General features: G+C 31.0%; 1 protein-coding gene across 1 annotated transcript; it reads left to right on the top strand.

The window, feature by feature from the left end:
* The first annotated feature begins 1,964 nt into the window (after positions 1 to 1,964).
* Positions 1,965 to 3,225, top strand: LOC149577551 (chitinase 2-like). Its single transcript, XM_089789161.1, has 2 exons — positions 1,965 to 2,054; positions 2,247 to 3,225. The coding sequence occupies exons 1-2, from the start codon at positions 1,994 to 1,996 to the stop codon at positions 3,080 to 3,082; spliced, it is 897 nt and encodes a 298-aa protein (XP_089645287.1). The 5' UTR covers positions 1,965 to 1,993; the 3' UTR covers positions 3,083 to 3,225.
* The last annotated feature ends 14,080 nt before the right edge of the window (positions 3,226 to 17,305 follow it).

The raw sequence follows: 17,305 nt of genomic DNA on the forward strand, positions 1-17,305 counted from the left end.
CCCCTTATAAATATAACATTATAGATTTACACCATCAATTCCCTTAGATATATCTTTTGTGTTTGCAAGAGATTAAGATAGATGGTTTCCTTCTCATAGTAGCTTGTTGTTTTAATTAGCCTCATAACTTATTTTTTCCCTCTTCAAATGAAGTGGGTACAACAAGGGTGGATACCTTGCTAGCAATATGTTGACAAAGTACAATTTGACAACATGGCATGAGGACCCCTACATCGGCTAATATCGATTCTTTTTTGTTATGCATAATCAATGGTTTGGTTTTGCTAATCTCTATGCTCCCAATGATGTTTTACAAAAGGAGTGCCCATGGAGGATGCTAATTGACTCATTTCTACCAAATACTTAGGTTATATATGTAGACATTTCAATATAGTTGAGGAGGCCTCCAATAAGGATGTCATTTCACCAATTTTCTTAATAGCTAGTGAGTCGAAAGCCTTATAAATTGATCATTTATGATTCTGGTCTCAATAGTTGTCTACCTCACTCTACATGGGATGCTTGGAGTAATTTTAGAGTTGGATCCGATAAGGTATTTAAGTAAATTGGCCAAGCCATGATCTCTTCTCAATCTTTTTTTCTTTTTTTGTGACAAAGAAACTCTTTCAATTTTTTATTTACCTAACAATACATTATCATATCATTTTCCCATAAGATTTTTTATTTAACGGGGTGCTCAATTTCCATGTCGTACCTAGTCTCCATTTTTATTTCACATGTCATTCTTGAAAAAATTTCTTACCTTGGCCCATATAAGGCATGTTTGGAACCTTCAATCTAGATCCACTCAACTTACTGTTTGAATTTCCTTATGGAATTATGTCATTATATGCACCTCTAGTTTTATTTTTTTTTTTATAGAAAATAGTTGATTATTTTTTCTGTTAGTCCTATTCACTAGCCACCAAGGATTTGTGTGTGACGGTTGGAGCTTCATATTGTAGCCTTTTTCAACTAATTCATAGTTTATGGTGGCTCCACTTCATCATAACAAATAGATTTCTAACACGTATGCAACCAAAGGAACACAACGAAAGACATGTTCACATTGGTTGAAAGTTGAAGATTAGGCTAGTAATTTTTTTTTCCTTAATTGTGGCCAAGAGATTCCTCCTCAGGGATTAAAAGGATAACAAAAGGGAATTAAGTTTTCACTTAAATAAGTTAGTTTTCACTAATTAGGAACCCACTCTAGTCTCCCACAAATCTTTAGAGGGTTGTTTATCTTGTGTCCCTCCTCATCTATTAGAGTCTTAGTAAGCCTTTCGTAATCTAATTTTATCTATTGAAGAACTTAGGGAGGGTTCATTTGACTGTGATGATTATCCATATGAATTTATAAAGCTATTTATCATTGTTTAGGTCAAACCTTCACAATGTTTATTGAGAAGCTTTTCATTGAATAAAGAAAATATAAAATTTACACATAATTTGTAATTGGTGGCCAATAAATTTTCTCAATATTTCTTATAAAATTATTATTACTAATGCTTTCAATATAAATTGATATGAATTAAATTATAATGGATATCTCCCATCGTTGTGAACGAATTTTAATCGAACACCCATCCCCACTTTCCCGGGGCCCACGGAAACGAAAACATGTCTAAAGAATCTCGAACTACTGAAGACAGTGATCTGCAGGCGAATCGGGTTAACTGACGAATCTTAGCTAAATTGAAAGGAGATTTTCGCTTGATAAATAACAATTTCTAGGACCATTTTGAAAGCGTGGGAATTGTTTGAAAATAGGTAATTCTTCGAGAAGAAGCGCAAGCCCGCAAGCAACGGCCATTGCCAGCGTTTTCTCTGACAAGACCGCGTCTAATCTGGACAACACTCTTCCACATCCCGGGATACCGAGAAATACTCCAACTCGACGTCAGATGTGGATATAAATACGACCATATTCATCCATATTTCTCATCACGCAACTCCTCTAGGGCCGCGATTTCTGGTTTCAGCAAACGCCATGGCTGAGTTCTTCAAGCTTTCTCTGCTTCTTCTTGCGTTGCTCCTACCTGCTACAATAGGTAGGCGTCTCATTGTCTAAAATATTATACCACAATACATGGGGAAAAGAAGATTTTTTTTGTTTGTGTTCCCATTTGTGTATGTTTCGTCGTTTTGCTTGCTATCATGTATGTTCCTTTTACCTTAATAGCTTCAAATGTTGTTAAAATAATTGCCTGCCTTACTATGTTATTAACCGGGTTATATTTCAGGCGCGGACTCCAAACTTTTCAGAGAATACATTGGCGCCGAATTCGACAATGTGAAATTTTCCGACTTACCAATCGACCCGGGCACGGAGTTTCATTTCATTCTGGCCTTCGCTATCGACTACACCCCGTCGGGAAGTTCTCCTACCAACGGCAAGTTCAACATTTTCTGGGACAACGATAATCTCAGCCCCAGCGCCGTGCAGGCCATCAAAGCAAAACACAAGAACGTCAAAGTTGCTCTCAGCTTGGGCGGCGACAGCGTGCAAAGTGGCAACGTCGAGTTCAAGCCATCCTCCGTCTCTTCCTGGGTGAGCAACGCAGTTTCTTCTCTCACCGACATAATCAAAGAATACCATCTCGACGGGATCGACATCGACTACGAGCATTTCGTCTATTCCGACCCCGACACATTTGCCGAGTGCATCGGGCAGCTTATAACGCAACTAAAGCAGAAGAATGTCATCTCCTTTGCCTCCATCGCTCCATTCGACGACTCTACAGTGCAGTCACATTACACTGCGCTCTGGAAACAGTATGGCGATTCGATAGACTATGTGAATTTCCAGTTCTATGCCTACGACTCCAGCACCACCGTGTCGCAGTTCATGAGCTATTTCAACGCTCAGATGCATCGTTATAGCGGTGGTCAAATGCTGGCCAGTTTCGTGACGGAGGGAAGTGGAGGGCTGTCGCCTGCGAATGGATTCTTCGAGGCGTGCAGAAAGCTGAGGGACGGCAACAAGCTCAGCGGCATCTTCGTGTGGTGTGCAGACAGCTCCCAGTCGAATGGCTTCCGATACGAGAAGCAATCCCAGGCTGTCCTCCTTGGGTCCTGATGAGCATTCGATCTTTGTTATTATTTTTTCATGATAGTGCCTGAGACCATATATATAAATAAATCATAGTAGGAATCTCTTCTTGTCTATACTTGTTCGCATATTCCCAACATTTCTAGGATAATTAATGAGCATTGAAGTTATCTATTGATTGTTATCTTGATTCTGTCATCCGTTATAACAAGAAATATTCCTTGTAAATTTTTCTAAAGACTTCCTATTTTCTCAATCATCTATGAACTTCTGAAATAAAACCTTTGAAACTTAGAAAAATTCGAATTGTTTCATATAATGTTCCTTGGCTAACTCAGTGGTTGAACCATAGATTGCTTCAATCTTTTTAGTACTATTTTTATGCTGCTATTTTAGATTTAGGCAAAGTTTAAGATCTATACTTTTCTTTAAGACTGAAATATATAAAATATGAAATTTTTATTAGTATATTCGTTAATTTTTATTAATATCCAGTTACTGATTTTCAGGCCACTACAAGTTTCTATTGACATGTTTTACCTTGTTGTAGAGAAATAACATTTATCATTTGAGCGAGAATGTTTCTAAATTACGTGTTTTCAATTGTATTATTGTCTTTGTTACATATTTGAGATCAATGGTAACATATTGGTAATATATCTACTTATGTACCAATCTTTATTTTGTCACATCATATATTTTATAGATTGACATAAATAACAATGCACTGCTCCCATATTTGTAACACTAAGTTCCATAAAAAATCACAACTCAAATGAATAATTTTCTAAGTTGGGAGATTGAAAACTTGTGAGAGTTTGTATCAAATTTTGATATATTTCAAATATAAATTTAAATAACACCACAAAAGACTAAAATATGTAACAAAGTCCCTCAATTTTTTCATAGTTTCTAATATTTTGTTAGATGATTTCTAATAAAATCTGAATTTTGAGTGATTCACAACAAAAAAATCTAACTGAAAAACTAATCCAATTCCATGTTACTCAAGACACACGAAACGCTTCCTAATAAGGTCTCACTTTTTGAATTCCATCTATACCTATATTTGGTGGGAAGCAACAAACCTAATAACGCCACTTTTTTAATACTACTTTGGACATCAAAATATTGAATAAAACAAATTAGATATATTTTATACGACTTTTTACACTTCTTAATACACTTCAGTAAAGTGCATTTAAAAATAATTTAATTTTCACTAAATTAGTTTCCTAATTCAAGTCTTCATTAGTTGATCGCATTAGAGTCATAGTATTTCAATATAATTTAATTTAATTTATGGATCATACAACAAAACCAATCTTCACCAAGTAATCGTGCATTCTTGATACCATGCTCTTGGGGCTTGTTTCAATCCATATAGAGCTTTGTTCAACTTACATATCACATTTTTCTTGTTGGATCCACAAATCCTTCAAGTTGTTCTATGTACACTTCTTCCTCAAGTGTCCCATTCAAAAATGCCGATTTGACATCCATTTGATACACCTTAAATTTTTTGTTGGTTGAATATTCAAGTAGAGTTTTGACTCCTTCTAGTCTTGCTGCAGGAGTGAATGTTTCTCCATAGTCATCTCCTTCTTGAATATATCCTTTGCATACCTATCCTGCCTTTTTCCTTATAACTTCACTTTTTTCATTTAGCTTATTCCTAAAACCCACTTTGTTCCAATAATATTTTTGTCCTTTGGTCTAGGTATTAGGGTTTGTGTTGTTCTTTACAATCTGATCAATTTCTTCATTCATTTTCTGAATCCAACCTTCATTATCTAGAGCATCTTTCATTGATTTGAGCTCAAATTCACAAAGTAAGCATTCCTCACTTTCGAGTCTCTTCCTTCTCATAAAAATAGATTTTGCAGATCTCCAATAATTTTTTTTGGTTTATGATGTCTTCTTACATACTTAGCTAGCATAGGTGGTCTCCTTCTTTGTTCTTCAACAAGTTCATCTTGAAACATGATTTCACCCTTGTTATCTCTTTATGCATGCTCGACATTGTCTACCTGATAGTCGACATCACCTATCTATAACTCAACATTATCTACTAGTTGCTTGGTACCCACTGTCTACTACATGACAACCTGCTTTTGCACCTTGGTATTCCCTATTTACACTCTAGAAAAAGTCTCATTACATTGTGCTCTTGAAAAATTATGGTGATTCGATTGACTATGTGAATTTTTAGTTCTATGCCTACAACTCTAGCGCCACCATGTCATAGTTCATGAACCATTTCAACACTCACATGCATCATTATATCGGTGGTCAAATTGTGGTGAGTTTCATAACCGAGGGAAGTGGAGGGTTGTCACCTATGAATGGATTCTTTGAGGCGTGCAGAAAGCTAAGGGAAAACAACAAGCTCAATGGCATCTTTGCGTGGTGTGCAGATAGCTCCCGGTCAAATGGCTTCTAATACGAGAAGTAGTCCCAAGCTATCCTTGTTGGGTCCTAATGAGCATTGAATCTTTGTTATTATTTCATGATAAAGCCTAAGATCATATATATAAATAAATCATATTAGGAATCTCTTCTTGTGTATTCTTGTTCACATATTCCCAATATTTCTAGGATAATTAATGAGCATTGAAGTTATCTATTAATGTTCTTTTAATTCTATCATCTATTTGTTGTAGGAGAGACAAAGGAAACAAATATTTGCTCACATAAAAAAGAGAAAACCAAAAAAAAGCACACATAGAAAAAATAGATAAGTTATATTGATTCAAACATAAAATGGGTAAAAGCACAAACTTGTGTCACCCTTTTACAAAGGAAAAGGCTAACAAAAGTGTAGTTGTTCACATTCAATGACATAAAATTGGTATTATTATTTAGAATTTTAAAATAAAGTAAACTAAAGAAATGTGTAGAAATTGATGAATTTTATGATTATAATTTTTAATAATCATTTGGAATAAGAAATATATATTTTTCTATTTTTTAAAGATAAATTTTAGTTGTTTAAAAATGCTAGAAATTAGGGGTCTAATTCCCACCACAAAACTATATGGAAATAAACATATTTTCCTTTGATCTTAGATTATGTTATCAATAATATATGTAGCTAGAACAATCAAAAATAAAAATGGGTTGTAGACCTACATTTTCTCTTTTATAACGATTCAAATTTTAGCTTATTCAAATCGATAGTTTTCATCTCCCACCACATTTTTCAAAATAAATCTATTCCAACCGAAAGAAAATTTATAGATTCTAGAAGAGGACTTTCTCCACTAGAACATCATATAATTTATTTTTTTAAATTGATATTATATAATATATTTTTCTTTCTCAAAATCAACATCTTCTCGAGTATTAAAATACATACTTTTAGATTTTTTTAATTACAATATACTATATCTAATTAAAACACTATGAACTCTATATGAGAATATTCTTGACTTTGAGCTCTCTAAAATGGTGTCTATATGTTATTAAAAAAATATCATAATAAATAGTAAGAGTTATTGAAATTTTAGTTTTCTGAAATAATTGTATATTTTTAGTAATTGGATACTAACTTATATAAAACATGCATTTAATAGACATTTCCAATTGGAAAAGTGTGAGACCATATATAACTTAGCTAGAATAATTTTGTCAAGATCATATGTTTGAGAAAATTTGTGTTTTAGATAGAAATACTCAAATTCAATCGATCTGATAAGTCAGCCTGAAAGGTGACACAATTTTGTACTTTTACCCAAATACTATTTTTCTAATATCCTTTTGTTGAACAACTAGCTACCAATTTTTTAAAACAGGGCTATATTCTTCTCATATATTATTGCCATAAAACAAAGCATATCAATTTACAATGAGTCTTCTATCTCACACTAGAAGCTTCCAAATAATTCTTAAACAATCCAAAAAACATAGTTTACAAAATGAGAGTTTTAGAACTCTCCATAGAAAGACAACAATAAATAAAGTAGTTGGAGTAAATAAAGAGTAGGGGAGATTAAAAACATAGGCTGGAAGCCTATTTCACCAACACTCCCCCTTAATCTTCACTGCCATGTATGTCTATAATACCAATACTTTCTCAAAGATGTTCAAAAACATTCTTTACAAGAGACTATGTAAAAATGTCTGCCAATTATTCTTTGGACCTACAAAACTTAAGACATATGTCACCATTGTTCACTAATTCATGAATATAATGATATCTTATATCTATATGTTTACTACGTTGATGAAAGACATGATTTTTTGATAAAGCAATTGCAAAATTATTATCACAATATATTATTGTAGGTTCTTCTTAAGGATGCTTCAAATATGAAAGTACTTTTCTCATCCACATTGCTTCACAAGCTGCTAATGTTGCTACAACATATTCTTCTTCAGCTGATGATAATGTCACAATCAATTGCTTCTTTGATGCCCAAGAAATAGCTCCTAATCCTAGGTGAAAGATATATCCTAAAGTACTTCTTTTATCATCTAAGCTACCTTCTCAGTCACTATCTGTATAACCAATCAGGTTGTAATGATTTGAATGCGCATATAAAATCCCAAAGTTTTTTGTTCCAGCTATATACCTCAAAATCCTCTTTCCAGCTTTCCAATGAGTTTCTTTTGGTTTGTCCATGAATCTAGAAATGAAACTAACTCCATGCATTATATCTAGTCTTTTAGCTGTCAAATATAGAAGACTACCAACTAATCTTTTGAATAAAGTTTTGTCTACATTAGGATTTTCATCATTCTTGTTAAGTTTTAAACCCAATGCAACTGGTGTTGAGGTTGAATTCACATTTTTCATTTTAAATCTTTTCAACAAATTAGTAGAATACTTACTTTGACAAATGAAAATTCCTTGATCATTTTGATGTATTTGTATCCCAAGAAAATATCTCATGAGTCCCAAATTAGTCATATCAAATTCATTTTTCATGGCTACCTTGAAATTGTTAATTGACATATTACTGGTGAATATCAAATCATCTACATATAAGAAAACTATCAATATTTCTCCTTCGTTGCTCACTTTGACAAAGTTGGTTCATAGCCACACTTACTAAAACCATCATTCATAAAATAAGAGCCTATTCTGCTATAACAAGCTCTAGGACCTTGTTTCAAACCATATAGTACCTTTTTTAGCGTGTATACCTTATGTTCTTCTCCCAAAATTTCATATCCTAATGGTTGTTTCATATACACTTTTTCTTCTAAAATGTCATTCAAGAATGTTGATTTCACATACATTTGATAAACCTTCCAATTATTTTGGGTTGCTATGGATAAAGTCATTCTAATAGTGTCTAATCTTGTCATGGGTGCAAATGTCTCATTGTAGTCTATACCTAGTTGTTGTGTGAAGCCTTTGGCTACTAGTCTTACCTTGTGTTTCTCTATTTTTTCATTAGCATTATATTTTGTTTTGTATACCCACTTAACTCCAATCACATCCTTTCCTTTAGGAAGATCTACTAAGTCCCAAGTATCATTCTTTTCTATTGATTGAATTTCTTCATCCATGGCTGAAATCCATTTGTCATCTTTAATAGCATCTTCAAAATAAATTGGATCAACATGTGCTAAAAGTGCAAAATTAATACATAAATCATCATTTTTACCCTCCTGTAATTCATCATATATGTCTCTAAGACTTTGTGTCTTCCTTGAAGTATTTATAGACCTCAATCTTAATGATGCAAGTGTTGGATTATATGATTCACTAATATTAGTGCTTGATGGTGTAGTAGTGTTTTGAGTGGTAGGTGCCTTTGTAGGTATTTTAGGAACTTTTTTTGTGTTGTAGAATGCACATCTTGAGTTTTATTTTCTTCATTTTCTTGAGGAACACTAGCTACAACCGTAGTTGACTTATCCAAGCTACTATCTCATGCTTCTTCTTCGACAAATTCAACATCATGACTTATTATTAACTTCTTTGTGATGGGATTGTATAGCCTATATGCCTTGGATTGTTCACTATATCCCACAAATATGCACTTCTCTCCTCTATCATCCAATTTTTGTTTCACTTCTTGAAGTACCAATGAGTATGCCATACAACCAAATATTTTCAAATGTGCTATATTGTGCTTCCTTTTGCTCCAAGCTTCTTCTGATATTTTATTTATTATTGCTTTTTTTGGACATCTATTTAGTATGTATGATGAACATGCAACTGCTTCAGCCCAATACTCATTTGGTAAGTGTTTCTCCTTTAACATACTCCTTGTCATCTCCATAATTGTTCTATTTTTTTTTTTGCTGCTCCATTTTGTTGTGGAGTGTACCTTTCTATAAATTGTTTCCATATGCCATTTTCTTTGCAAAAATTCAAAAAAATCATTTGATATGTATTCTCCACCTTGATTGGTTCTTAATGTTGTAATAGAGTATCCACTTTATTTTTCAACTATTGCCTTGAATTCTTTAAAGACAACAAATACATCTAATTTATACTTTACAAAATAAACCCAAACTTTTATGCTGAAATCGTCAATAAATGTCAAGAAATATTTTTTTTTGCTTAAGGATGGTGTTTGCATTGGCCCACAAAGATTTGAATGGACTATCTCAAGTGGATGTTTTTCTCGATAAGACTTTCCAACTAAAAAAATTTCTCTATGTTGCTTTGCCAAAATGTAACTCAGATGTTGTTTTAAGTGGCTCTATTAATGGCAACCCATGGACCATTCATTTCTTATGTAAAATTTGTAACCCTTTGAAGTTTAAATGACCAAACCTTAAATGTCATAGCCTAGATTCATTTTTGTATGAAGCTTTAAATGCTAATTCAGCTACTTTTTGCAATTCATTTGGCTCTAAGAATAGTTCACTTTGGATTTTAAGTGGGAACATTCTATTTTGGGTCATTTCAACTTTTGCAATCAGCCTATTGCTTGGTTTTTTATCTAGAATCACACATTCACCATTTTCAAAATGTATTCTATATCCCTTTTGTACTAGCTACCTAATGCTTATGAGAATGTGTTGTAATCTTGGAACATAATATACATCAAGAATTTTCTTTTCTTCACCTTTCTTAGTTCTTATGCTAATTGACCTTTTTCCCATGACTAAAATTTGATGATCATTCCCCAACTTAACCTTTGATTTTATTGATTCATCTATTGTTGAGAATATCTCCTTAGTCCCACTCATATGGTTACTACAACCACTATCTAAGAACCATACTTCTTTAGAACTATCTTGTGCAACATTGAATATTATCAAGATGGTGTTTTTCTTACTAGTGTTGGGCTGATTTTCATTTATAAAATGTGTCTTTTTCCTATTCATGTTATATTGTCTTTTTCTACACTCACATGCAAAATGCTTAAATTTATTACAATAATGACATTGGATATTATTTTTTCATAGCTTTCTCCTTGATGATGGTTGTGAGGATGGTTTCTTCCCCTTCCTCTTGTTGATGTGAAATGGGTTTGTGAGCTTGATGTTGGCCTTCTACTCTCAAACTATGGATTTCATCTTCCTCCTATTAGTGTAAAATGTCCTCTGCCTCTATTGTAATTTGATCTTCCTCTTGTTCTTCCAAATGAAAGTTGAGTCTTGAAATAATTCTCCAATGATGAAGTTCTTGGATTATTCAACCTTTGTTCATGTGATAAGAGAGAACCCATTAACTCATATATTGATAGCTGGGAGGGATCCTTAGGTTCTTCAATGGCTACAACTCTTGAATCAAACTTATTTGGTAGACTTCTAAGTATTTTCTCTACAAATTTTTAATCCCTAAGGGTTTCTCCATAAGATCTAATATGATTTACTATCCCCATTGCTTGAGTGAAGAATGAGTCTATTGAATCTAATTCTTTCATTTGTAGGTTTTCAAAATATCTTCTAAGATTTTGTAACTTTAAAGTTTTTACCTTTCCTATGCATTGGTATGTTGATTGCAAGTTTTCCCATGCTTTCTTTGAGCTTGTGGTAGTAGCTACCCTTGGAAATATTGCTTCCTCCATTGTCCGTTGAATAAAGAATAATGCCTTAGCATCATTTTTCCTATTTTCCTTTAATAAATCCTTTTTAGCTTGTGAAAGAGTTTAATATACCTGTTGGTTTGCTAGTTCAGGGAACCCACTTTCAACTAAATCCAAAACATCCTGAGAACAAAAAAGATTTTTCATTTTGATGCTCCAATAATCATGATTTTTGCCACTAAAAGTTGGAATTTTTGGCTGTGAAATACGTCCACTAGTTCATGCGATGATTTAACAGTAAAACTTTCTCTCTTGTAAAAAACCACAAACCCTTTCTCTTCCTTCCTCACACAACAACTATGATCTCTTCCTTAGATCTTCAACTTTTCTCTCAATTGCCCTTCACCCACAATGACATTTTCCCATAAAAATAATGCCCAGATCTTCTACAGCTCTGATACCAATCTATTGCAGTAGAGACAAAGGAAACAAATATTTGCTCACATAAAATAGAGATAAACCAAAAACAAGCACACATAGATAAAATAGATAAGTTATATTGATTCAAACATAAAATATTATTTTTCTACATATTCTTTTGTTGAATGGCCAACTACCAATTTTTAAAATAGAGCTATATTCTTCTCATATATTATTGCCATAAAATAGAGCATTTCAATTCAAAATGATTCTTCTCTCTCACACTAGAAGCTTCCAGATAAGTCTTAAACAATCCAGAAAACATAGTTTACAAAATGAGAGGTCTAGAACTCTCCATGGAAAGACAAAAATAAATAAAGTAGTTGGAGTAAGTAAAGGGCATAGGAGATTAAAAAGACAGGTTGGAAGCCTACATCACCAATACTGTTATCACAGGAAACATTCATTGTAGATTTTTCTAATGACTTCCTATTTTCTAAATCATCTATTAACTTTTGATTTAAAATCCTTGTAACTTAGAAAAATTCAAATTATTTCATATTTGAGCTAATACGCTCATTCCTATTAGACATGTTGCCAGATTATTTTGACATTCTAGCATTGTCTAATGTCGTACAATGAGAAAATGGTCTTGATAAATTTCATAATTGGTAACCCTCAATGTTTTCATAGAATTGACTAATTTTTATGTGTATAATACCACTTGGTGATCTATATGGGTTTTCTAGCCATTCAATTTTGTTAAACTCTAAGCATTAAAGGCTGCCAATCTAATACATAAACTAAATTTCTTGGAGATCACCTACTTAAACATTTTTCAATTAATTTTCTGGTGTATTTTATTTTCGAATTTGAGTCTAATTTTTTAGGCCAATGCAACATGTATTTTATATTTTACTTCTTGATCAATGAGAGAAGATGTGGGGACAAAGAGTGTGAATGTTTCTTTAATTAATATTCAATAAATATTGGACATAGAGAAGGGAGATTTTAACAAATTACAAAAAGACACAACACCATTTAATTGCTAAAGAAATTGTATTATATCTGAATTAAATGTAGCGACTAAGGAACTAGAAATAAAATAATGTCATGTACTAATAAGACATCAATATGTTGAACTTAGTTTAAGAGGATCTAAAATTAAAAATGTATGTTTTATTTTAGCTAGAAGATAATTGGAGCAATGTTAAGTTTCCATTCTGATTGAGCTGTATTAAATATGTTGTTGTATAAACTTCATTTCTCCTAGAATGGTTAGTGGAGAAATTTGGAGTGACAATGGGATTGCTAATTGTTTGGATATAAATGGGGAATGTCAAGTGTTTGTATTGTATCGGGTTGTTTCATTTGTTGTTTTATTTTATTAAAAATGAGGTGGTATTTTTAGTAATATGGTATAGATTCTTTCTATACATTTCTCATCATATGTTGACATAGTTAGGATTCAAATATAATTCAAATGATATTAAATGAATAATTTTATTTGAAATATTTTTTATAAAAATATTTTAATTTTTAGGATTGCATTTCTCATTATAATCAAAAGGTCTCGCTTCACACTAATTAAAGGAAGACAAGACCAATTATTTACCCACACTTCTATATCAACTTTCTATTGTTCTATTTTTACAAGGACTTTGTAAAAATTTTATGGTCATTAAATAATTTTAAAAATATAGATATTTTATGTTAATTTTATATTGTTCTAACTAATTTGATTTATCAATGTGAAATATTTAAATCTAAAAAATTAATATTATTGAAAAATGAATTAATATTTTATTCAAGATTTGTTCTCATAGATATAAGGTTATGATGAGTGAAGTGTGTATACACACATACATATATTTATGCATTCATATATTTACACACATATAGATATGCATACACTCTTATCTATTTTATTATTATTATTTTCTAGATTAATAGATAATAGATCATAATTGACATATATTAATATCATTGCCTTTTGGAAACATGAATTTGATTTAAAATGTGTAGTAAAAAGGCTCATAATGGGAAATTCAATTTATCCACTTTGAAGTTCCTAATTATATTTTTATTATAAAAAACCATTTAGAATTTTAGATTTCTTACAACAAAAAATATTTTCATGGATGATGAAGAACATATTTAGATTTGTTTCCTTCATTTTTATTTTAAATAAGTGTTGGTATTTTTATCCAATTATAAGTAAATTAACATAGATTAGAGATGTGAAGTGTGAATTTCTACTATTTAATTATTTAACTATATTTTGAGCATGTTGTTATAGTATGCAAATATGAAAGGGGAAGCATATGGTATTTGATCTTCTTCTTGGCACATAAATAATTCTTAAGGTGAAAAAGAGTGTGTATGTAATTTGTGTCATAATGGTGTTGTATCAATGTCTACTAATATGGAAATAACAAACAATTCATATAGTTGTATAGATTTATTATTATCCATTTTCTCTTAAAAGGAATATATAATAACATAGGGTTTTGGAAGAGAGTGATAACGTGCAATTGTATTGTGATTTAAAGGTATGCTTATTTGATTATATTATGCATTTTTATTAAGAATCATTATAATGTCTTATATAGAGTTGATTGCTATTTAGAATTTAGCAATTTGTTTCAATAGTTATTTTACATATTTGAATTTACAAAAATCTCCTTACAAAAAAAGTAAATCTATATATACCTTAGTGTTTAAGGTTAGAATTTAAATTTAAAATTTAGAATTAGGGTTAACATTTAGGGATTGATTTTAGGGTCTACAATCTAGATTAGGGTATACATTAATATTATAATGGTAAGTGGTTTTTTGTTAACATTAGTGTTAGGGTTAGAGTTTAATGTTAAGGTATAACTAGGATGAGGCTTTAAATTGTAGATATCATTATAGTTAGACTTAGGTGTCAAGAATTTGGCATTATTATTGACAGGCTTATGGTTTAGGCTTATGATTAGGTTAGAGTTTAAGGTTGTGAATAATTATCAGAGTTCCATCTTGTTGAATTTTGGGTTATGATTTAATAATATTATTTTTAAGTGATGTGTTATAGTAAATTATTGAAACATTATTTAAAATAATGTATGTTGTAGTTTTTCTTTTCTTTTTTCTGTTGAAAGCATAAGAAAAAAAATATATAGTCAATTGTATTTAATGCATTGAGAAGAAGTATTTTCAAACCCACATGTAAGATGGCAAGAAAATGTTGTAAATTGATCATTGTGTGTGTGTGTGTGTGTGTGTGTGTGTGTGTGTGTGTGTGTGTGTGTGTGTGTGTGTGTGTGAGAGAGAGAGAGAGAGAGAGAGAGAGAGAGAGAGATTTTAAAAATCTAAGTTGTCCATTTCATATAGGACATGATAAGTTATCTAGGGATGGGGAGATATAGGAAGACATCAAGGAAATTATGAGAAAACATTCCACATCAGGACTACAATGGTGGGTGTGTGTGTGTGTGTGCCCGCGCGCATGTGTGCATGTGCATGTGCGTGTGCATGCATGTGTGGGAGTGTGTGCACGTGTGTGCGCATGTGTGCATGTGTATGTGTATGTGTGTGTGTGCGTGCACGCATGTGCGTGTGTGTGTGTGTGTGTGCGCATGTGTGTGTGTGTATCAATGAACCCCTTGCACACCCTTCATAGGTACAATGAGCTAGTATATTCCTTGGCTAATAATGTGGTAGAGCTATAGACTACCTCAATTGTTTTAATACTATTGTTATGTTGTTAACTTGTAGATTTAGGCATAGTCTAAGATCTATAATTTTCATAAGATTAAAATATGAAATGTATAGTAGTATATTTGTTGATCTTTATTAATATTCAAACCATTACAAGTTTTGATTGATATGTTTTACCTCATTGGATAGGGAGAGGGAGAGAGGGGGGGAGAAGGATTATATTTATAATTTGACCTAGATGTTTTAACATTGAGTGCTTTCAATTGCATTATTGTCTTTGTTACATATTTGACATCAATACTACACTATAATGTTTCAAAATTGAGTGCTTTCAATTGCATTGTTGTCTTTGTTATATATTTGACATAAGTACTAAGCTAGAATGTTTCCAAATTAAGTACTTTCAATTGCATTATTGTATTTGTTACATATTTAACATGAATGATAACATATTTATAATATATCTACATATGTACCAATATTTTTTTATCACACATATGTACTTTATAGATTGACATAAATAACGATAGACTACTCCCATATATGTAACACTAAGTTCCATAAAAAAGCACATGTCAAATGAATAATTTTCTACGTTGGAAGATTGAAAACTTGTGACAATTTATATCAAAATTTATAGGTTTTGATAATAATTTAAATTTAATAACAGAAGACTCTAAAACATGTAAGAAAGGCTCTCATTTTTTCATAGTTTCTGATGATTTCTAATAAAATCTAAATAAGGAGTAATTCACAACAAAAAAATCTAACTAGAAAAATAATCCAACTCTCTATTACTTAAGACACCTGGAATGCTTCCTACTAAAACCTCTCTTTTTTAATTCCATCCATACCTATATTTGGTGAACAAAACAAACCTAGTAATGTCATTTATTTTTTCTAGTACTTTGGACATCAAAAAAATTAATAAAATACTTTAGATATATTTTATAGGTCACTTTTTACACTTCTTAATAGAATTCAGTAAACTGCATTTAAAAATAATTTAATTTTTCACTAAATTAGTTTCTTGATTCAAGTCTTTATTAGTTGATCACATTAGAGTCATAGTATTTCAGTATAATTCAATTTAATTTATGGATCATACAAATTTAAAAATGTTCATCCTAGACCGCTTTCCACTACTCCCCCTTGTTTTGTATTTATTTGGATTAGAAAATAATGTAGTAAAGAGTCTAGCAACCACATTGGCTTAACTACACCTCCTTGGATTATTGCTTTCAATTTTTTAATTGTTTTACTTGGTAGAGAAGCATAAATTTGTTTTTGTGCTATTTTAGGTTAGGTTCCTTCTTAGAGCATGGTGATAAATTTATATTCTTTATGTTTCTCATTATGCCTAAACATAAGGTTAAAAATTCTCAAATAATAACGACTAGAAATACAACAAATATTATAAAGACCTTTTGAGTGTTGGCTCTTAACCTAGACTTCATTACTAACCCTTAGACTATACATTTTCATTCTTTGGACTCTTTATTACTTTTTTGAACTATAATTTTTTAATCACAATCTTTCAATAATATTTTTAGTTTCTCTATAACAATGTCTCTAGTTACATGAAATATATTACTTGACTTAAGGGGGTTCATAATGTGGCATCTAGTTTTTAAGAAAAAAAATTAAATCAATTTTATTGTATAATGATATATAAGAATAAATTAATTAAAAATTAGAGAAATTTGAATTGTTGCAAAAGGAAATCATAGGACATTATCAAGAACATAAATCATAATTTTACTATCACTTAGACTATTTAATTTATTTAAAATCAACATTTTTTACAATTTATTAATAAATAAGAACCAATAAACATTAAAATATATATAAATAGAATTTGATGTATGTTTGATATTTCCTCCTCCATATTATTTATTTTTGTATACAATCATGTATGACTATCTTATACATACGTGAACTATTTACCTCAAAAAAATACCTATTAAATGAATGCAATCTCATTGGATTACAATCACAACATTATAAATTTTATGTCTTTTATTATTTATTATTTATATCCATAGTTTTTTTTTAAATCAAATAACGATACTTTTTTTTTTAAATGTGTTTATAAGCTCTAGGTTATATAAAAGCAACAAATTAATTTAGATTTTTCCTCACTTCATTCCACTCAACACATATACAATATTATGGATAAGATTTTATTTAT

The sequence above is a fragment of the Cupressus sempervirens genome, chromosome 1, assembly GCF_028749045.1.
Source record: "Cupressus sempervirens isolate cs-2001-9-10 chromosome 1, ASM2874904v1, whole genome shotgun sequence".
Lineage (NCBI taxonomy): Eukaryota > Viridiplantae > Streptophyta > Pinopsida > Cupressales > Cupressaceae > Cupressus > Cupressus sempervirens.

Bases quoted from the DNA above. Each gene is read 5' to 3' on its own strand.
- LOC149577551 (XM_089789161.1), top strand. From the start codon at position 1,994: ATGGCTGAGTTCTTCAAGCTTTCTCTGCTTCTTCTTGCGTTGCTCCTA. The intron at 2,055-2,246 runs GTAGGCGTCTCA...GTTATATTTCAG, and splicing joins GCTCCTACCTGCTACAATAG to GCGCGGACTCCAAACTTTTC.